The sequence below is a fragment of the Sorex araneus genome, chromosome 6 (assembly GCF_027595985.1).
Source record: "Sorex araneus isolate mSorAra2 chromosome 6, mSorAra2.pri, whole genome shotgun sequence".
Classification (NCBI taxonomy): domain Eukaryota; kingdom Metazoa; phylum Chordata; class Mammalia; order Eulipotyphla; family Soricidae; genus Sorex; species Sorex araneus.
In genome coordinates this window covers 134515093-134537179 of record NC_073307.1, presented here as the reverse complement: position 1 = coordinate 134537179, position 22087 = coordinate 134515093, and the positions used below count along the sequence as shown (strand labels likewise).

Genomic DNA, 22087 nt, shown 5'->3' with positions numbered 1-22087 from the left:
TCCATTCCCTTTTTCAATTGCTAAAACAATAGAAATACCTGGCACCTGATGGAACTGCTATACCCCAAAAAGTATCCTTTCAAACTCTAAGAAATGTCTACCATGCTTCTTTCCCTTCAGTTCCTGCCCATTTGGCAATTCAGGATTAAGCAAAGCAATGCAGTAAAGTGGGATGTTAGATCCTATGTCAGTAACAAAGAAACGGAGTGTCATTTCTGTGAGTTTCTGAATAGGCTACTGGAAACAATGTGACAGACAGGCTAATTCTTTATGAATAAGTATCCATATCACAATCAGGACTAGTACTCATTTGCACCTCAAGAAGAAACTGCCACAAGGCAAACAAGAACAGTCAACTGATGCCTGTATTCTGAAAAAACATTCTCAATATTGTAAAATTATGAATAAGCATCGGAAAACATAGTAAGAGATTTGCAGGGCATATTTCAGATTCAGTATTTTCTATCTGAAATTGAAGATACTGCACAGTTTGAGGAATAAAATGTGGTACAATTAAGAAATGTGTGGAGCCCTGTACAGATGGCCTGATCCCAACACAAAATGTTAACAAAGCAAGTTGGTGGGGGAGGGGGGAAAGCCTGAATTTTACATGGTATAATTTAGCTGACCCCACCCCTAAAATATTTTTCAAAAAGGTGTTGGACGAATTAACATGAGTCAATAACTTCCAATAAACAAAGAAATAAATAAATCTCTTTTAGATTATGTGTTCTAAATGAATCTACTTACTGTTTTCAAATGTGTTTGGAAGTCATTCTTTGTTACTTTGATAAATAACATTTGGAAAATATGACAAGTAGATTTTAGTTTCTTGCCTCAGAAGTATTCTGCTAAAAGAAATAATAGAAATAACTAGGCAGCATTTTAGTTTAATTTTACCTAATAAACATTTTTTTACTTGAAACAAAAAAAATGTAGCACAAATACCTCTGTCATTGCTCCACTGAAGAGAAAGTACTCTTATTTTGTAAACTATCATATTCAATGAAAAAATTAGTGAATAATGATAATCAAATTACCAAGGAAAGAAAAATTAATGGGAAAGTGCCCAACATCTTTCATAAAACTCCTAAAATGCCTTTATTGTATATAATAGAAAGTTCAGACTATTTCTAAATGCCTTCAGCATTTAATTATTTAGCTCCATACTGATCTATCACATTCTTTATTCTTAAATCCTAGTGTGTTTGTTTGGTTTTCATAAAGCACCGAAAATATTCTAAGAAGCCTTATTTCCCTTTTTTGGAACCAAATTTTTCTCATTCTTTCACAATCACCCCCAAGGTGCTACGAAAGACAAAGGCCACAGCTACCCTTCCCACACCGTCTCCAAATCACGAACGTGGAACTTTTCCTAAAAAAAAAACAAAGAGGCGAACCCAGTACACTGTAAAAATATGCAAGGTAAAAATAAATAAAAGTTCACTTCTGCTGTGACAATAAGAAGAAATCTGATGCGATCACCCTGCGGCGGAGCTTGCTTGCTTGCGGGGAGCTGGGGATGAAGTCATTAGCAACCCAGGATTCCCCGGTCCCCTCGCAATCAGAGCTCAGAGCCCGCACCTACCAGATCCTGCATTGTTCGCCGGAGGTGGCTTTGAAACACCCCGCTCCGAACCGTCCCCAAGCAGACCACGCCTTCCAGCCATCACTCAAAGGAACCGTTTCTCAGTGGGCCACTAGCACACGCTTCCCGCGAGCTTCCAGATGGAGCGAGAGTCAACATTTTAAATTCCCTCGGTCAGGCGAGAGCAAAAAAGATGAACTCTTGAACCTCGGCGCTCCACAATGAACCCGGGGCTGGAGAATGAAGCCGAGGCCGGAGAAGCAGGCGCCGGTTCTGCAACCTTTAACGGCCCTCTGCAGCTTTCTTTCCCCCAACGCCCCCCACCCCACCCCCATCCCCATCTCTCCGGTGGCTGCTCCACTCTTAAGTCCACCCCCCCCCCCACCAAGACACAGAAGGCGAAGAGATTTCCTCACTTCCTATTGCTGGGGAAAGGGGAGGAAACCCCTGAGTAACTTTGAACGCGTGGACGAGAAACAGCTCCTGGCCGGGCCACCGCTGCAAACATATGTCAGCCAGCCTCGGCGCTGCCTTCGCGCCCCCACCAGGCGCCCTCCTGGGCCGGACTTCTGCAGCCCGGCCATCCCGGGTCTACCCGCCCCCCGCCCCCCAGTGCCAGGGGGACCCCGGCTCGGCGCCTCTCCCACTCCCGCCTCCCCTCCCCTGCGCCGGCGGGCCCCCAGCCCCACACCCCAGACCACATTGTCGGCCGCCGAGGTTCCTTACAATGGAATGTCATTGCCCCGGACTCCTTGCGGGGTGGGGGCGGGGGGGGCGCCCTCCACCACCTCCCGGCCCGGAGTCATTCCCGAGAGTCTCCGGGATCCGCCGAGTTCAGCCACGAACCCAAACTTCACCATGTGAGAAGAGCCCGGGACCCGGGAGGTGACGGGGAAAACCCACGACTCTCCCGCCCGGCCCTGCCTGCCTGCAGCCGGGGCGTCTCGGGAGCCAGCCCCAGGCGCGAATCCTGCCCCGGACGCCCCTCTTCCCCCCCCCTCCACCCCACGCCCCCGTTGGGAGTCCTCAGTCTCCTCTCCAGCCGAGGCTGGGGGGGGGGAGAAGAAGGCGTGGGACGGGGGGGGGGGGGTGAGTGGCGGGCTTCCCTCGCCCCGCCCGGACCCCGGGGCTGCGCCTGCACAAGGGGCGAAGGCCCCAAATGCATCCCCGGCCTTGCCCGGCGCAGCACGACCCCGCCGCCCACCCTCGCTACCTGGGCTTGAGGCTGGGGCTGCTGCCGCCGCTGCCGCCGCCGCTACCGCTGCTGCTGCCGCCGCCGCCGCCGCCGCTGCCGCCGCCGTTGCTGCTGCTGGTGGCGGCGATCGCGCGGGGTTCGTAGGCCCAGGCAGGGGCGGGGGGTGGCGCGGCGGCGCTGGCGGGGGCGACGGGGGGCGCGGGCGGCGGCGGCGGCGGCTCGGCGAAGCCGGAGGTCGCGTAGTTCCTGTCCATCGTGGGGGTTGCTCAGGGGAGGGCGGGCTGCAGCGGGGGCTCCTCCAGGGCCCCGAGCGAGGGGGGCGGGAGGGGAGGGAGGGGGCGGGGGGGAGGAAGAGGAGGAGGAGGCGGCGACCGAGGGAGCTGCCCCCTCACATGGCCCCGGCGCGCGGGCTGGGCGGAGGGCGGGCTGGGCCAGTGCGTGGCGGGGGGCACCCGGGCCGCCGCGACGCGCGCGCGGGCCAGGCCGCAGCTGGGCGTCAGCGAAGCGGCGGTTCCCGCGGCCGGGACTCGCCGCGGCGGCGGCGGCGGCGGCGGCGGCGGCCGCTGCGCCCCATGTTGCTGGATTTCCCAGGATGCACCTCCCGTCCCCCCCCCACCCCTACACCGCCACCTCCCTCAGCCCCGCCTCTCCTCCCCCCCCCGCCCCGCGGCCCCGGGAGAAGGCGCGAGCCCGGCCTCGGGGAGAGGGGGCCGCGGGTCGCGGGGGTCCCCAGCCCGCGGCCGCCCCTCGGGGAGCTGCCCCGGTCCCCGCGCGCCCCGCGTGGGAAGAGGGCGCCGGCCGCGGGGGCCCCTCGCCCGGGAGGCGGTTGCGCAGCGGAAACCCAGCGTCCAGGGCTGCCCACGGGAAGGCATGTCAACGCCGTGCCTGGGGTGGGATAGTTGACCCTGGGAGTTTTGTGTGTCTTCGGATGTGTGCGCATCTGTGTGTGTGCGTGCGTGCGTGCGTGTGTGCGCGCGACTCGAAAATAACTCAGTTCCCCACACTTCGCGCCTTCTTTCCTCGGCGCCGAGTCCCAAAGCAGAAACAGCTGAGCGCGCTGTTTCCCAGTTCCGCTGACTCCCCTTCCTGCCCCCTGAACTCGCTGGGCTCAGAGGACCCTTTTCCTGCTGTTAGGGGGAGATTTATATTCAAAGAGATTCCAATTCAGACGTATTTGTTTTCAGTCCTGGGTTGAAAGGATCTTTCCCCGGGGCGCTTATTAGTTGTTCCCCACCCCCACATTGGGGATTTTTCTTGATTCTGCATTTTCGGAATCGTCTATCCCAAGATAAATACCGCCTCTTCATTGATTAATCCTGCCGCCATCTGGATGACTTTAATTAGAATAAATTTAAACTCACTCGGCACACTCGGCGTTGGAGTTTTTTGTTTGTTTGAGTATGGAAACTTCATTCAGCCGGACTCTACCCAAACATTACCGACCTGACCTCCAGGCTGTTGTAGGGTCCGGGCGTAATTTGATCTTTATTTGAGGATCTATTGTGTATCCGATTTGTGTGACGCGTGAATAGTGAAACTGGGAGTTCATAAAAAGTAATCGTTTGGTCCTTACTGCATGAATTAAAACTTGAAACTATGTATTGTCCACTACGCTTAGGAAATCAATACTGTTTTCACACCTATTATGTTATCCCTCAAACCTAAAATAAAGATTTAAGCAAATAGTCGATGGCCTAATAAATTTAATCAATACTTTTAAAGCAGTTTAAGTTTTGGTTGGATCCGCTGTTGGATCTGCGGGTCAGAGATTATTTCAGTTCTAAGAGATTGTTTTCCTCCAGGCGCCTACATCCTTTTGTCCCTATTCATTCCTTTCTGAAAGCCTTTCGGCACCTGTGATGCTAGGAGTCCGGTCCGGGGGTGGGGAAGCGAGGAAGTGAGTGGCCGTTATTTACAAATGAATTCAAACTTGTAGTCACAAGGGACATTGCCAATTTTATGTTAATTCCAGAATGCGTTTAACTGAGGATATCTTTGGAAAGTGGTTTTCCTTGGGAATGGAATTTGCCTGATAATCTGAGATCCTGCAGAGAAAACACATAAATCTTTGTTACAGCATTTATTTTCTTACTGCAGCCTGGAGATCTGTAATCTAAATAAAACAAAAAGTTTTCGCTCAAGCAATTGCATTTATAAGTATTTTTGTGAGCACTAATTTTTTTTTCTTCTACGGTAAGTGTAGGCCGTGGACTAGTGTGCTATAAATGTTTTATGGCACTTAGTTTAAGATACCCACAACTGGTACTCAGTGTGAGTTATGCAGGCAATACCAAACAAGCAGCAATAAAACCTTTATAGTCTCTCACACCATTATGTAATTTGTTTATGCCACATAAATCAGAAAAAAATATTAAGGAGAAATTTTAGCAAGTACTTTTAAATATTATTACTAAACATGCTATGTTTCTTTGCCTTGTAAATGAAATTTCCTTAGTTTACCCTAAATCATATAAGTATGTTTTCAGTGTTGTAATGTATCTGCAGATAACATCAATAAATCCTTTTGGGGAGCTGGAGCAATAGCACAGCGGGTAGGGCATTGGCCTTGCACAGGGCTAACCCGGGTTCGATTCCCAGCATCCCAATGGTCTCCTGACCACTACCAGGAGTTAATTCCTGAGTGCAGAGCTAGGAGTATCCCCTGTGCATCGGCGAGTGTGACCCAAAAAAGCAAAGCATAAATAAATAAAATAAAATAAATCCTTTTTGGTAAAATTCATATTATTTGGAAAATGTCTTTCCCTCCTGGAAATATACTGCTGTCCCTAAACTTATCATGCTGATTCTGTCTTTCAAGTATTAGGCAACCAAGCTCCTTAAATCTGATCTAGACAGTGTTAAAAATTTGCAGTGGATTTTGTTGCTCTTAAATAATAATATTATATATATATATATATATATATTGCTTTTTGGGTCACACCCGGTGACGCACAGGGGCCACTCCTGGCTCTGCACTCAGGAATTACCCCTGGCAGTGCTCAGGGGACCATATGGGATGCCGGGAATCAAACCTGGGTCGGCTGTGTGCAAGGCAAATGCCCTACCCGCTGTGCTATTGCTCCAGCCCCAATATTCATTCCGTTTTTCTATTCATTTCTACAAATGAGGGTTTGTAGAAATACTCATCTTTCAAGATTCAGCTCAAACATGGCATTTCCCCCATCAATTGCTTTCTTCTTAACTGCCCTTTGCTACTCATTACATTGACAATATTCAACACTACCATTTTGCATTACAATTAGTTGCATATCTTTTCTCTCTTACAGATCATACAGATCTTGCAGATCATGAGATTCTTCCCCCTCACCCCCTTTTTTTCTTTTCTTGGTTTTTGTGCCATATCCAGTGGTGCTCAGAGTTTACTCCTGATCTGTGCTCAACTTCTGGCAGACTCCAGGAGTCATATGGGGTGCCAGGGATCAAAAACTGGGTGGCATATGCAAGGCAAGCAACAGGGCTTACTCCCTACTCTGCATTCAGAGATGAGTCTTCACGGGGCAGGGGACCATAAGTGGTGCCTGGGATCCAAAAGGGTCAGCTGCATACGAGGCATGCCTCCCACCTACTGTACTATTGCTCTGATTCCAATCATGAGTTTCTTTCTTTTTTTTTTTTTTGCTATTTTATTTTTTTTCTTTACCATTTTTTGTTTGTTTGCTTGCTTTCAGGGTATACCCAGCTTTGCTCAGGGCTTACTCCTGGTTCTGTGTTCAGGGATCACTGCTGGTGGACTCAGAGGACCAACCATACGGAGCACTGTGGAGCAAACCCAGGTCAACTGTGTGCAAGGTAAGTGCCTTATTTACTGTACTACATGTCCAGCCCCTCTTTACCATTTTTATTGAGGTGCCACGTAAAGTATAATTACATTGTTTCTGCACCACGTCCATCACCAGAATACCACTTTTCTCCACCAGTGTTCCAATGGCCTCTCTTAGCCAACCCCCACCGGGTAAGCTCGGTTCTGTAGACAAAATCTCCAGTTAATCAATATGTATTAAATACATATGTGCTGTATCTTAGGTAATAGATTTGGAGGCGGTACAACAACCGGCAATGCTTAGGGCTTACTTCTGGCTCTGTGCTCAGGATTATTCCTGGCAAGGGTAGCACTGTAGCACTGTCATCCCGTTGTTCATCTATTTGCTCAAACGGGCACCAGTAACATCTCCATTGTGAGACTTGTTACTGCTTTTGGCATATCGAATACGTCACGGGGAGCTTGCCAGGATATGCCGTGTGGGCGGGATACTCTCGGTAGGTTGCCAGGCTCTCCGAGAGGGATGGAGGAATCGAACCTGGGTCGGCCACGTGCAAGGCAAACACTCTACCCGCTGTACTATCACTCAAGGGTAGTGGGGAACAAACTTGGGTCATTTACATGAAAGGGAAACCCTCTTCCCACTGTACTATCTCTTTGGCCCCCCTAGCCATTGGCCTTGATCCTGGACACCACATCGAGTTACGTCTTTTAAGTAAATACTTTTATTTAGAAAAATTTAAGGGAGAGAGAGAGAAAGAGAATGGATGAGAGAGTGGGTTAGAGAGAGAGAGAGGGGCTGGAGTGATAGCACAGCAGGTAGGGCATTTGCCTTGCACACAGCTGACCCAGGTTCAATTCTCAGCATCTTATATGGTCCCCTGAGCACCGCCAGGGGTAATTCCTGAGTGCAGAGCCAGGAGTAACCCCTGTGCATTGCCAGGTGTGACCCAAAAGCAAAAAAAAAAAAAAAGAAAAGAAAGAAAGAGAGGACACATCAAGGACTATGTTGTAGGCACCAGAGAATGTGCCCCACATAGATTTTATTTATTTATTTATTTAGATTCTTTGGGTCATACACGGTGATGCTTAAGGGTGACTCCTGGCTCTACACTCAAGAATAACTCCTGGGGCTGGAGCGATAGTAGAGTGGGTAGGACGTTTGCCTTGCATGCAGCCAACCCAGGTTCAATTCCCAGCATCCCATATGGTCCCCCGAGCACCACCGGGAGTAATTCCTGAGTGCATGAGCCAGGAGTAACCCCTGTGCATCGTTGGGTATGACCCAAAAAGCAAAAAATAAAAGAGAAAAGAAAGAAAAAGAATTACTCCTGGCAGTACTTGGGGACCATATGCAATGCTGAGTATTGAACCAGATGAGCTGCATGAAAAGCAAACACCCTGCTCACTGTACTATCGTTCCAGTCCCCTGCTGGATTTTAAACTAGCCACTGAACCAGGAGGTTGGCTCCAAGGCTTGGAAGCTGGCCTCACATGCTGGAGGAAGGGGCAGCTCAGAAAGAGAAGGGAACACCAGGTAAAGCGTGGTTTGAGGACCCACAGGGGATAGGAGATGCGCACTGAAAATAGACTGTAGACCAAACACGATGGCAACTCAGTGCATCTATTTCAAACCACAACACCCAAAAGGAGAGAGAGAACAAAAGGGAATGCCCTGCCACAGAGGTGGGGCGGGGTGGGAGGGGATGGGGTGGGAGGGTGGGAGGGATACTGGGATCATCGGTGGTGGAGTACAGGCACTAGTGGTGGAATGGGTACTCAAGCATTGTATGACTGAAACACAAGCATGGAAAGTTGTAAGTCTGTAAAAATAAAAATAATAATAGTAATAACAAAAATAAAAATAATAAACTAGCCACTGAACCTACCCATCACTTAATCCATCCCAAATTTTATTCAGGTGCATGTGTGGTCCTCGGCATTGATGATGATACAATTGCTGAGGGAGCATTTCTGTATATATACAGGTCTACAAACTCATCTATTGATCTGCATGATGAGGGGGCAGCCAGTGCCCTCACAATGAGTGCCAGCACAGAAAGCAAAATGTCCTTAATATGAGGGTGTTGCTGATAATTATCCCCATTTCTTAGGAAATTGAATCTTTGAGTGGGGGGTAGGAGACCATAGCCAACAGACCATCGCTCAATGGCTATCCCTTGCTCTGTGCTCAGGAGTGATCCCTGACAGTGCTCAGGAGATCATACTTAGTGTCAGGGATTCAAACCAGGGTCTGCTTGATACAAGGAAAGAATCTCCACCTCTATGCTATTTTCACAAGCCCAAGAAATTAAGTTGTAATACAGTTAAATAACTCCCCAAAGCTTGCAAACAAATGAAAATTAACAATAGTACCAGAGGATCCCCAGACCAGATATGTTTAACTCATAATATCCGCCCTCTCCTCAGAAAAATACTTGGTTTCAGGATCTATAGCAATTTTCTCCACAGAAGAGTAACTATGTTTTCTTTTATAATTAACAAGTATGTTGTGTGTTGTGGGTACATTAAGACCTTTGTAAATTCCTGAGGTAACATTCTTTCACCACTGGTTTTACCACCTATGTTACTTTCTTTTGGTTGCTACAACAAATGATTGCAAGCTGGTGATTAGAGACAACAGAAATTAATTGGCTCATAGTTCTGGGAACTGGAAATCAGAAATCAAGATACCACAGAGCCATAAGTACTCTGGAGACTCTAGAAAAGAGTTCTTCCTCATCACTCCCTATTTCTTGTAGCGTTCCTTGGTTTGTGGCCACATTCTTCCAACATCTAGCTGGTCTACACATTGCTTTCTCTGTGCATCTGTCTTGTCTTCTTTTACGTGTGTGTGTGTGTGTGTGTGTGTGTGTTGTGACTAGAGTATATTTGTTGGGAATAACACCTGTCAGTGATCGAACGAGGGATCAAACATGGGGCTTCCACATACAAAATATTTGCTTCAGTCTTGGTGCTCTCTGGCCCAACTGTAGCAGTCTTATATTGGGAATTCAAAAGGGAACAAATGTGTTTTCCAGTAACTAAATACACAATACCAAAAAATGAGATAAAAAAAATGGACTGGAGCGATAGTACGGTGGGTAGGGCATTTGCCTTGCATACAGTCAATCCGGGTTCGATCCCCAGCATTCCATATGGTCCCCTGAACACCACCAGGAGTAATTCCTGAGTGCAAAGCCAGGAGTAAGTCCTGTGCATCACCAGGTGTGACCCCAAAGCCCCCCCCAAAAAAATTGGGGGGCTCTAGCCCACGACCTCATACATATAGGACATGTGCTTTGCCCCTGAGCTACATTCATCACCTGAGGTGGTGCTGTTCTAACTGCCAAATTCATTCTGAAGCCTGTTGATCTTCTTCAGCATCCTGAAGATATTAAGCACATGATCTCCTGAGCTATATAATAAAGTGGCAAACCCACTACACCACTGATACCACAGACAATTGTCTATAAAACTATACTTTTGATGGTGGGCTCCAGTTTTATCTTTTTGCTATCCTTTCCTCATCCAGAAAGGTGGCTGTAATTTCCACACCATGCTCAGGTCAAAGCTAGTAATTTCTACAGGGCAAAACTGCATCTCTGACAACCTCTGGCAGTGAAGAGAAGACATGCTAAAAACTCCAATTTAGGGTCTTGGATTAGTTTTCTAGCAAGCCAGAGGATGTGCTTTCAAAGTTGTAATTGATTTTGGCCAAATTGTTATAATACTTAAGATTCTTCTTTTCATGAAAGACAATCAATTTTGCCTTTACTTTCCTACCTTAGTAGTTCTTTTTTTGTTCTATAAGAAGATAGGGATAATGAACTATTGTGAATTACTTTTACAAAATACATATATATATATATATATATATATATATATATATATATATCACTGTATCATTGCACCATGGCAGCTTGTCCCCACACCTGGCTGTCTTCACTGGAATCCCTTGGAGGAGGTGGGTTGAGTTTTTCTCCCTGCCTCGAGCAGACTCCCCACAGTTGAAGACCTCCAGAACCCAGCCACTGCCATGCTCAAGGCCTCTCTCCACATGCTCGGATGAGCCTTGCTCGTGAAGGAAGGAACCCAGGTGTGTTGGACCCGAGTCTGAGATCTCTAAGCCTGCTCAGATCAGACTGGGCCTCTTCCGCTCAGATCCCCCATTTTCCAGTAGCTAGGCGGTCACACCCACAAACTGCCCCCAGCGCGGTGTAATCTCACCAATGGCCAAGATCCAGAGACTATGAAACAAAGCTCCTAGAAGACCTCTTATAGCCTCTTATAGAGAAGGAGAACCTGACAAGCTACTGAGAATTTCCTGCCCTTATAGAAGAGCCTGGCAAGCTTTCTGTGGCGTATTCATATGCGAAAACCAGTAACAATAATGGGTCTCTTTCCCCTGACCCTGAAAGAGCCTCCAATGCAGCACTATTGGGAAGGATGAGTAATGAAAGGCTTCTAAAAATCTCAGGGCTAGGATGAATGGAGACGTTATTGAGACCGCTGGAGAAAATCGAAGATCAACGGGATGATGATGATCACTGTATCAGGTGATTGCACAGCGGGTAGGGTGTTTACCTTGCACACGGCCGACCCAGTTTTGATTCCTCCATCCCTCTCAGAGAGCCTGGCAAGCTACCAAGAGTATCTGGCCCACACGGCAGAGCCTGGCAAGCTACCCATGGCATATTTGATATGCCAAAAACTGTGACTGTCACTGTCATCCCGTTGCTCATCGGATATCCCATATTGGATATGCCAGAAACAGTAACAATAAGTCTCACAATGGAGATGTTATTGGCGCCTGTTCGAACTACAGGATGACACTATCTCCATTGTCTCCAACATCTCCATTCGTCCCTGTTGCATGCTAGTGGAGCCCAATACTGTACTGGGGGCTCTTTCAGGATCAGGGGAATAAGGACCATCGTTGTTACTGTTTTGGGCATGCTTTGGAGTGAATCAGGTGATCTATCACTAGACTACACCCCCAGTTCCTCTTCTGTCCTTTATGGAACACTTACCACTGGATTTAGGATTCACTTGGGTCATTCAAGGTGGTGTCATCTCAAGATTTTTTTTTCTTTTTGGATCACACCTGACAATGCACCACAGGGGTTACTCCTGGCTCTGCACTCAGGAATCACCCCTGGCAGTGCTCAGGGGACCATATGGGATCCTGGGAATCGAACCCGGGTCGGCCACATGCAAGGCAAACGCCCTACCCGCTGTGCTATAGCTCCAGCCCCTCAAGATTCTTAATTAATTACAACTGCAAAGTTACACCCTTTTCTTTTTCTCTGCAAATAAAGTCACATTCTACATAAAAATTAGGATACAGACTATAAAATACAGACTGTCTCTCTGACCCACGGCAAGTGCTCTTAAGCACCAACTCCTCTCATCTACAGTCTAGTCCAAAGACACTAGGTATAATTTGAGCAGAAAGCTTCCCTGCAGGGCTCACTTAAACTCTCCCTTAAGGGGTGGTTTCTTGATTCCTAAAACCCCAGATATGGTGATGGTAAAGGAAGCATCTAAAATTTCCCTAATTATCATGCTTGTTATTATAAATACTAACTACTAAGCATATAATTACTTGGTAACATTTAGTTTTGTCATTAAGGATTTCTTAATTCTTTTGTACCAGATATAGTCATTTCAAAAATCTTGTGGAAGTTCAAAAGTGCGTTGGTATCTCTTCTGAGAAAACCCAATCTCTTGATCTGTGTGTTTTCAGTTTTCTTCTGCTCTCATGAGCAAATTCTCTGTTCAGCAGAGACACTAAAATTCAGTTTTTGAATAGAATTCACACAGAAAGCATTCATTCATAGAGAAAATTAAGAAAATAACATAGTAAGTACTATACTATTCATTATGCTCACTGCATTTGGTTAGACCACCTATATATTTTCATATAATTATTTTTGGGCTGCTTGCTCACAACTTAAGTTTGATATTTTAATTCTCGTGCCACACCCAGTAGACATCAGGGGCTATTCTAGACTCTGCCTAGGAGTGACCTCTGGCAGTGCTCAGGAGACCATGTGCCAATATCAGTAGCATGCAAGGCAATCTACTTAATTCTTATACTATCTCTCTGGCTCTGTTCATAACTTAAAAACCTCCCTAGAGGGACTGGAGAGATAGTGCAGCAGGTAAGGCACTTGCCTTGTACATGACCAAACCAGATTCAGTCCCTTGCATCCCAAAAGGTTCCCCAAGCTCTACCAGGAGTGATCCCTAAGTCAGAGCCAGCAGAGCCAGGAGTAAGCCCTGAGCACACACCATGTGTGCCCCTCCTCCAAACAAAAACTCATTGAAAATATTGCTCAAGACATGTCATAGAGGGTCCCTCTGGTGCCTACATCTAGATCACACTCCCTGGTTTGTCTCTAAAATAATTCTAACTTAATTCATGCTCGTTCCAGGTGTACCTGTCCACTCCAAGGCCCTGCCATGTGTCTCTGTGCATTCTGCTTTCTTTAGTATCACAGGAACTCACTGGAGTTCTTGAGTGTTTCTGACAGGAGCAATTCTGTTGTAGGATTTTTTTTTTTTTTTGCTTTTTGGGTCACACCCAGTGATGCACAGGGCCACTCCTGGCTCTGCATTCAGAAACTACCCCTGGCGGTGTTCAGGGGACCATATGGGATGCTGGGAATCGAACCCGGGTTGGCCGTATGCAAGGCAAATGCCCTACCCACTGTGCTATTGCTCCAGCCCCTGTTGTAGGATTTTTGTTCCCTCTTGAATAAAACATCTGCCTCAATCCTTTATCTGGGGTTCAGCTTTGGGGAAAACCGGGCTTGTTCTATTATTTTATATAACAATTTTATTTTAGTGTTGTGATTGACGTTACTGGTGCCCGCTCAAGCAAATTGATGAGCAACAGGATGAACATGACAGTGACAGTTGTGATTGAAGTTTTTATGTATGCCTTTTAAAAAGTGGCTGTCCACAACACATGTGCAACCTCAGAAAGCCAGTATACATATGCCACCTCATTCATCCCAGAAATTACCCCCACTACAAAAAGGGGTTGTTAAAAGAGTAATGCAAGAGTAATTTTATATTTTAGTATATTTTGTAACAAGCAATATAAAGGAAAGTATTTTGTGCCTGCTAAGGGGGCAGGCTTGGGATGGTGACATTGGGAAACTGGGGACAATGACAGAGGACATTGGTCACTGAGGACATTGAACACACTGGTGGTAAGATTGGTGTCAGAACATTAAATACCTAAAACAATTGTGAATAACTTTATAAATCATGGTGCTTAAGTGAAGTTTTAAAAGAGGGGGATATTAATCTTCTAATATGTCTATGTCTATATATATATATTTATTTATATACCACAAATGAGTGCAGTCAATGCAGGACTGGTCAATGGTTGAAATCAACCACAGGTGTGTGTGGGATGGAGCATAGGTAAGATAGAGAAAGGACAGTATGACAATAATAGCTGGAAATTATCACGGTCAATAAGAACTGAATGTCAAAAGTAGATAAAGAATAATAGCTGGAAATTATCACGGACAATAAGAACTGAATGTCAAAAGTAGATAAAGAAATATACCAGCTAACCTTTCAGTATCTGTACTGCAAAGCACAATGCCCAAAAACAGAGAGCAAGAGAAAGAGAGAGAGGAGAGAGAGAGAAAGAGAGAAAGACAGAGGAGAGAGAAAGAGAGAGAGAGAAAAGTGCCAAAGGGGGTGGAGGGTGAGGGGTGATGAGAGGGAAACTGGGGACACTGGTGCCAGGAAATGTACACTAGTGGAGGGATGGGTGTTGGAACACACACACACACACAAAATAAATACATAAATAAAAATAAATAAAAAGAGGGGGGAAAGTGGCTGTCCTCAGATCTCAGTAGTTATTGAATCAACACCATATTGACTGCAGTTTGCCCAAGAGGACAAGACAAGGGAAGGTATGCTGCTGAAAGTTACATCCTCACATCAGAACCAGGAGAAACAATCCCAAAGATGTTATCCATAGGAGGTGCAGAACCAGTAACAGGTCTTAAATTTTTTAAACACTATAGACTCTTCAAAACAAAAGCTGACTTTCCTTCTAAGTATATAATACAATAAAAGTAGAGTCTCCCTTGTTTCCCAGCACAATATCCCATGCAATCTGTGAAACTCTGAGACCTTGGTGAAGATAGTCGAAAGGCACAGTGATTAACACACAGAATCTGGGTCAGTCATTTTTATTTCAAATGTTATCTCTGCTACTTTATAAGTTTGTGTGATTTAAAGCACACTTGAACTTAATTTTTTTGTGCCTCAGTTTCCTTTTGTTAAATTGGATAAGTATAGCTGCTTTATAAAGGTGGTGAGAGAATTCAATAGCATCATACATGTTAAGAGAATTTCTTAGCACATAGTGATTGCTCATTTGTTTAGAACTTTTTTTGACATAAATAAAGTTAAAGTATAGTATGAAGGACCCTTATACCTTTCATTATCATTCCAACAATGTCATCATCCCCCACAATTGCATTCAACCTCACACACAATTCCAACCAATATTATACCAGTGATAGTTTAGTACATTTCTTTATCAGGGATCCCCCTCTGGGCCCTTGAGATATTAAAAATTTGTAAATGCATGAGACTAGGGGACCAGCAGGTGGTATGAGAGGTGGGGCAGAAAGGAAGGAAGCAAGGTGGGGAGGGATCCATGTCAAGAGACTGAGAAACACAAATTTAGTCAGTACAATAAGTTGAGAAAAACAGAAAGAAAAGGTAAAACTCAAGATAAGGGATGTAGCTCACTGGTAACATATTTGCCTTGCTAGTGGTTCTGATTTCTGATCCCTAAATTCACACACACTCACACACACACACACACATACATACACACACACACACACACACACTGTGAGTATCATGACTATGTCTTTGAAAAGTCTAAGGAATTGGAAAAAAGAGAAAGAAACAGTTGAATTAAGCAAGGTTACAGGACACTAGGTCAACAAACTACATATATACATACACACAACACATTCATACACACATATGTTTTGGGGTCACACCCACTGTGCTTAGGGCTTGCTCCTGGCTCTGCCCTCAGGGATCACTCCTGTCAGGGCATTGGGACCTTACATGGTACAGGGGCTAGTACCCAGGTTGGCTTCGTACAAGACAAGTGCCCTACCTATTTATTGTTCTGGACCCTAAAATTACATTTTTTATATGTAATAACAAAAACAATTAGAAAAATAACAAATTTAAAGTTATAATTCACAAACATAAAATATCTACATTTTGGGCCTAGAGAGATAGTACAGTGGGTAGGGTGCTTGCCTTGCATATAGCCAACCCTGGTTCAATACCCTGTATCCCATTAGGTCCTCTGAGTACCACCAAAAGTATTTCCTGAATGCAGAGCCAGGAGTAACCCTTGAGCATCGCTGGCTACACCCCAAAATAAAGTATGCATTTTAACGTGTATGATTCAGGAGGCAGAAAGATAAATCAGGTGATGGGGTCTATGCTTAGTATGCATGAGGTCACATGGGTTCCAGCCCCCACACCATACCACACACACTCCTTACCCTTCACAGTCAGGGCTAGCCCTGATGGTCCCCAGGGTTGACACACTCCTTCACCACAGGGTCCAGCACCGAACCAGCGAACCAGCGTCTAGTGTATACCACTGAGCAGAGCATTATGGGGATGACCTCTATATTAAATCATCAGGGGATATAATGTTTTCAGTATATCTTTAATATTGTACAATAATCATCACCACCACCTAATTCTAGAACATTCATATTATTTCCCACCCCACCTCTCTCTGCTCCTAGAAACCTCATTCATTGGCAAAGCTAGGTCCCTCATTCCTCTAGCCCCTGACAATCACTAATCGACTTTCTCTTTTACAGACTGGCGTTTCATCTCAATGCAACCATACAATATAGATGGCCTTTTGTGTCTGACTTCTTTCATTTAGCACAACGGTTTTCAAGGTTTATTCATGCTGTAGCATATGTCAGGACATAATTCCTTTTGTTTAGCATAGTGGTTAGGGCGTTTGCCTTGCACGAGGCTGACCTGGGTTTGATTCCTCCATCCCTCTCGGAGAACCTGGCAAGCTACTGAGAGTATCCCGCCCACACGGCACACCCTGGCAAACTCCCCGTGGTATATTCAATATGCCAAAAATAGTAACAACACGGAACTAGAGTGATACCACAGCGGGTATGGCGTTTGCCTTGTACACCAACGACCCCGGTTTGGTTTCCAGCATCCCACATGGTTCCCTGAGCACCGCCAGGGGTGATTCCTGAGTACAGAGCCAGTAGTGACCCCTGTGCATCGCCTGGTCAATGGAGACATTACTGGTGCCCCCTAGAGCAAGTCGATAAACAATGGGAGGACAGTGCTACAGTGTTACAATTTACTTAAAAAACCGTAGTCAGGGGCTGGAGTGATAGCACAGCGGGTAGGGCGTTTGCCTTGCACGCGGCCGACCCGGGTTCGATTCCCAGCATCCCATATGGTCCCCTGAGCACCGCCAGGGGTAATTCCTGAGTGCAGAGCCAGGAGTGACCCTTGTGCATCGCCAGGTGTGACCCAAAAAAAAAAAAGCAAAAAAAAAAAATAAATAAATAAATAAAAAACCGTAGTCATTCCTTTTAATTATTTGCTTGTTTCTTTTTTTCTGCTGAGGGTTGATCCTGGGCTCTCATGTGTACAATGCAGTCCTATACCACTGTGCTACATTCCCTAACTCCCTAAATTTCCTTTATACCACATTTTGTATATACATTTGTAGTTTGGTGGGCATTTTTTAAAAATCTTGTTGTTATTATGAATACTGCTGTAATGAATATTTGTATACAAATCTGTGAGCATATGTTTTTAATTCTCTTGGCTACATATCTAGGATATGAAAAATCAAATTAAAAATACATTTGAAATAGTAAAAGCTTATGAAAGACTGAAGGATATATTTATTGTAGTCAACATTTCTACTCTAAAACAAATAGATGCTGCTGAGAAAACTATTTTTTTAAATTTTTATTAGTGAATGACCGTGAGGTACAGTTGCAAACTTATGAACTTTCATGTTTGCATTTTGTTTACATCCCTTCACCAGTGCCCATTCTCCTCCACCAATTTTCCCAGTGTCCCTCCCACCCTCTCATCCCATCCCCCCACCCCACCCCACCTCTGTGGCAGGGCACTCCCTTTTGTTCTCTCTCTCCTTTTGGGTGTTGTGGTTTGCAATAGAGTCACTGAGTAGCATTTTGTTTGGTCTATAGTTTATCTTCAGTGCACATCTTCTATCCCGTGTGGGTCCTCAAACCACACTTTACCTGGTGTTCCATTGAGAAAACATTTAAAGACCTTAATATCTTGAAAAGTATATTTTAGATGGGAGGACTCAAAATTGTTAAGGAGCTGAATCTCCTCAAATTTCTATAAATTAAATGCAATTCCTATTTTAAAAATCCCAAAGCCTTTTTATATAGAGATTAACAAGCTGTTTTCAACATATTAACATTATAGATGGAAATACACTGGGAAGTGCAAAATACCTGAATAATCAAACTAATCAAACTAATCTTGAGAAAAATAAAGATGGAGGATTTCCACTGCTTGTTTTCAAGACATTCCAAAAGTACAAGATACAAAATAGTATGGGCTTGGCAAAATTGGAAAACTAAGGTTAGTCAGAAAGATAGTATAGACAGACATCAACAGAGCAAACAGGACAATAGATTGTCTGTTGAGGGATGGGTTTTGTTCACATCTAGCAGTGCTTAAACTCCTGGAGAAGTTTAGGAAAAATATGTATTCAAAATTATCACTCTTCCTAGATAATGAAAATGCAACATTTTTATTTCTAGTAGATTATCTTGAACTGAAACTTTTTGGAAGGGTTGTTTTGGGTCCAATGTTCAATGTTGTAACAACAATGTTACTTCTGACTCTGTACTCAGAAATCACTCCTGGCAGTGCTCAGGAGACCATATGGGATGCCAGGGAATCAAACCCAGGTCAACTGTATGCAAGGCAAGCTCCTTATCTGCTGCACTAAACTATCTCTTGGGTTCAAAAACCTTTTTTTTTACATTTTATTTATTTTTTTAAATTTTATTTTTTAATGAGTCACAGTGAGGTACAGTTACAGACTTACAAACTTCTGTGCTTACGTTTCAGTCATACAATGATCGAGTACCCATCCCTCCACCAGTGCCCATTCTCTACCACCAATGGTCCCAGTATCCCACCCACCACCCCCACCCCATCTCTCATGCTCCGCCTCTGTTGCAGGCACATTCCCTTATACTCTCTCTCCTTTAGGGTGTTGTGGGCTGCAATGCAGGTGTTAAGTGGCCATCATGTTCAGTCTATAGTCTACTTTCAGCACACATCTCCCATCCCGAGTGGGCTCTCCAAGCATCCTTTACTTGGTGGTCCCTTCTCTATCTGAGCTGCCTTTTCCCCCAGCATGTAAGGCCGGCTTCCAAGCCGTGGAGCAATCCTCCTGGTTCTTATCTCTACTATCCTTGGGTGTTAGTCTCCCATTCTGTTACTTTATAGTCCACAAATGAGTGCAGTCCTTCTATGTCTGTTCCTCTCTTTCTGACTCTTTCACATAACATGATACTCTCCATGTTGATCCACTTATATGCAAATTTCATGACTTCATCATTTCTAACAGCTGCATAGTATTCCATTGTGTAGATGTACCAAAGTTTCTTTAGCCAGTCATCTGTTCTCGGGCACTTGGGTTGTTTCCAGATTCTGGCTATTGTAAACAGTGCTGCAATGAACATACAAGTGCAGATGTCATTTCTACTATGCTTTTTTGCATCTCTGGGAATTGTCCCAGAAGTGGTATTGCTGGGTCAAATGGGAGCTCAATTTCTAATTTTTGAGAAACATCCATACTGTCGAAAACCACTTTTTTAAAAACAAAGTTTATTGGAGGAAACACATAATACAGAAGGCATAAATGTATGTCATATATGTTTCAAATTTCCATAAAGATGAAATGTACAAAATAATAGTTTTATTTTATTTTTCTCTTGGGAACATGCCCCCCAGTGCTCAGGGATCACTCTTTTTTTTTTTTTTTTTTTTTTTTTTTGCTTTTTTGGGTCACACCCAGCGATGCTCAGGGGTTACTCCTGGCTCTGCACTCAGGAATTACTCCTGGCAGTGCTTGGGGGACCATATGGGATGCCGGGGATCGAACCCGGGTCGGCCGCGTGCAAGGCAAACGCCCTACCCGCTGTGCTATCGCTCCGGCCCCCTCAGGGATCACTCTTGGAGGTGCTTGAGAGATCATATTTGGTTCCAGGAATTGAACTGGGGTTGACTACATGCAAGATACCTTAAGCTTTGTATTATCTCTTCAGCCTCAAGAAAATGGTTTTTCCTGTTTGTTTGTTTGTTTTTGCTATTTGGGACAAGTCTGACAGTGCTCAGGGTTTTATCTTGGCTCTATACTCAGGAATCACTCCTGGAAATGTGTATGTGTGGTGCTAAGGATTGAACCTGAGCCAGCTGCATGAAAGATAGGTGCCCTATACACTGTGCTTTAAAAAAAAGGATGATGAAGACTGGAGAGATGTACAGTGGTTAGGGAGCCTTAATTGCATGAGGCCAGCCCAGGTTCAATCCCTGGCACTACACATGGTCCCCGAAACCCAAGAGTGATGTCTGATGCCTCCAGACTCTTCACTAGACTGAGTCTTATCTGGGGCATCCAGATAAGTGGTGGCAAGTGAGTCCCTCTACCTGCCCCAATATTGCCCCTACAGCTTAAAACCTTTAGAACTCAATAGCTATCATGCTTATTATGATCTTTAAAACCTTGGGATGAGCTCATCCATGAGTAAATTTGTTGAAAAACTCCGGTATGCCTGTTTTGTGACTGAAGTCTCCAAGCTCACATGGAGTTGGGGATGTGTGATCTACACCAATCTCTCTGTTCTTCTAGAACCTGACAGTCACGCCCATAAACTGCTCCTGGTACCATATAAGCTCATTAACAGCCATGATCCAGAGACTCACAAATAAATGTCAGAAGAGATCAACAAGCTGCAGAGATGCCTCTGGACCCCAAAGTCACCATCCAGTTAAAAATTTAACTCCAGCTGTATCACCCTATTTAAAGTTTTAGAATTCCTGCAGTGCGAGGCTGCGTTGCGGCCGTGTAACATCTCATATGCCACACCACTGATGTACCAGGAGTAGACACCACATTTTATGGGGTGTAAAGTAGAAGGCAATCTATCTCAATAAAAAAATATATTAGTGCACAAGGCTCAATCTCTAGCGACATGTTAGTAATTTTCTTTTATTTATTGTATTTTATTTGGTGATGCTCAGGGGTAATCCTGGCAGGCTCAGGGGACCATAGGGAGTGTGGGTCAGCTGTGTGCAAGGCAAATGCCCTACCCTCTGTACTCTCTCTCCAGCCCCAAAACGTTTTCTTTTAAATATAGAGAAATATGCATATGATAAAAATTATCTAAGAAATAGAAAAAATGATCAGAATTTTATAGGTAAACAGGAAGCAGAAGATACTTTACTCAAGTATTGGACTTTCTGTGGGGGCACCCACACCTGAGCACAGCTAGGGATCTATACTCAGGGATGTCAGCTCTGAGAGTTGGGGTGGACTGTAGGGAACCATATGCAGTGCTGTGGACAGGTCTAGCATCAGCCGTGTGCAAGGCACGCGCCCTGTTGCTCTAGTTTTTAATTCTACTCTGAATTTTCATCCCAGTCTTGGCGATCATATTCACAGATGCAAAAAGTTTGGCAATCAGAATTTGTGCTTTTTTTTTTCCATTTTGAAGAGAGTATTCTGTGGTAAGTATCATTCCTACAGAAGGTGTAACGTTATAATGTCTTTTTCTAGTCTTCTCTTTGCTCCTCCTCCTCCCGCTCCCTGGTTTAGGCCTCACCTAGCAGTGCTTAAAGATTACTCTCAGCTCTAATTTTGGGAGTTGTTCCTGTGGTGCTCAGGAGGGTGGGTAGAATTTGGTGCTGGGGATCAAGCCTGAGAATCCTGCATGCAAAGAATGCATGTAATCCATTGAACTCTCTCTCTCTCTCTCTGGGCTTACAGTTCCTTATATTTGTGTGTGTTGAGGTCACTCTCTAACGGTGCAGGAGAGAGGGGATATGTGATGCTGGGGATTGAACCCAGTACCTTGTACAAGCAAGGAACATGCTCATCACCTGAGTCACAGCACTGGCCACCCATATACCATTTTTATACATCTTTCACTAATTTCCTGCTTGTGAGAATAGGGAAAACTGATTTAATTACACATAAAACCTGTGTTAAAACAGATTAAGGATTAATGCTAATCCATTGCCTTGGAAAGAAACACAACAGAATAGAGCAATAAAAAAATATTCACCATCTGAAGGGCGTGGTGACCGCCATATTATGAGGACCGCAGATGGGATTTACGGAACTGCAGCAATAGGACACGAGGGTGCTCTTGGGAAGGTGGGTGGCACCGGC

The 22087-nt window shown here is 45.0% G+C and overlaps 1 protein-coding gene and 1 long non-coding RNA gene across 3 annotated transcripts in view; one reads left to right on the top strand and one right to left on the bottom strand.

Moving 5' to 3' along the window:
* The window catches only part of QSER1 (glutamine and serine rich 1), a 73707-nt gene extending 70415 nt beyond the window's left edge, over positions 1 to 3292 (bottom strand). For both annotated transcript variants that reach the window (XM_055142175.1, XM_055142176.1), the window contains exon 1: positions 2802 to 3292. In XM_055142175.1, the coding sequence (XP_054998150.1) occupies positions 2802 to 3037 (236 nt within the window). In that variant the 5' untranslated portion in view covers positions 3038 to 3292. The remainder of the gene's footprint in view (positions 1 to 2801) is intronic.
* The window catches only part of LOC129405620 (uncharacterized), a 27952-nt gene continuing 8556 nt past the window's right edge, over positions 2692 to 22087 (top strand). Inside the window, exons 1-2 of the long non-coding RNA XR_008630693.1 lie at positions 2692 to 2919; positions 6473 to 6593. This is a non-coding gene — a long non-coding RNA (uncharacterized LOC129405620). The remainder of the gene's footprint in view (positions 2920 to 6472; positions 6594 to 22087) is intronic.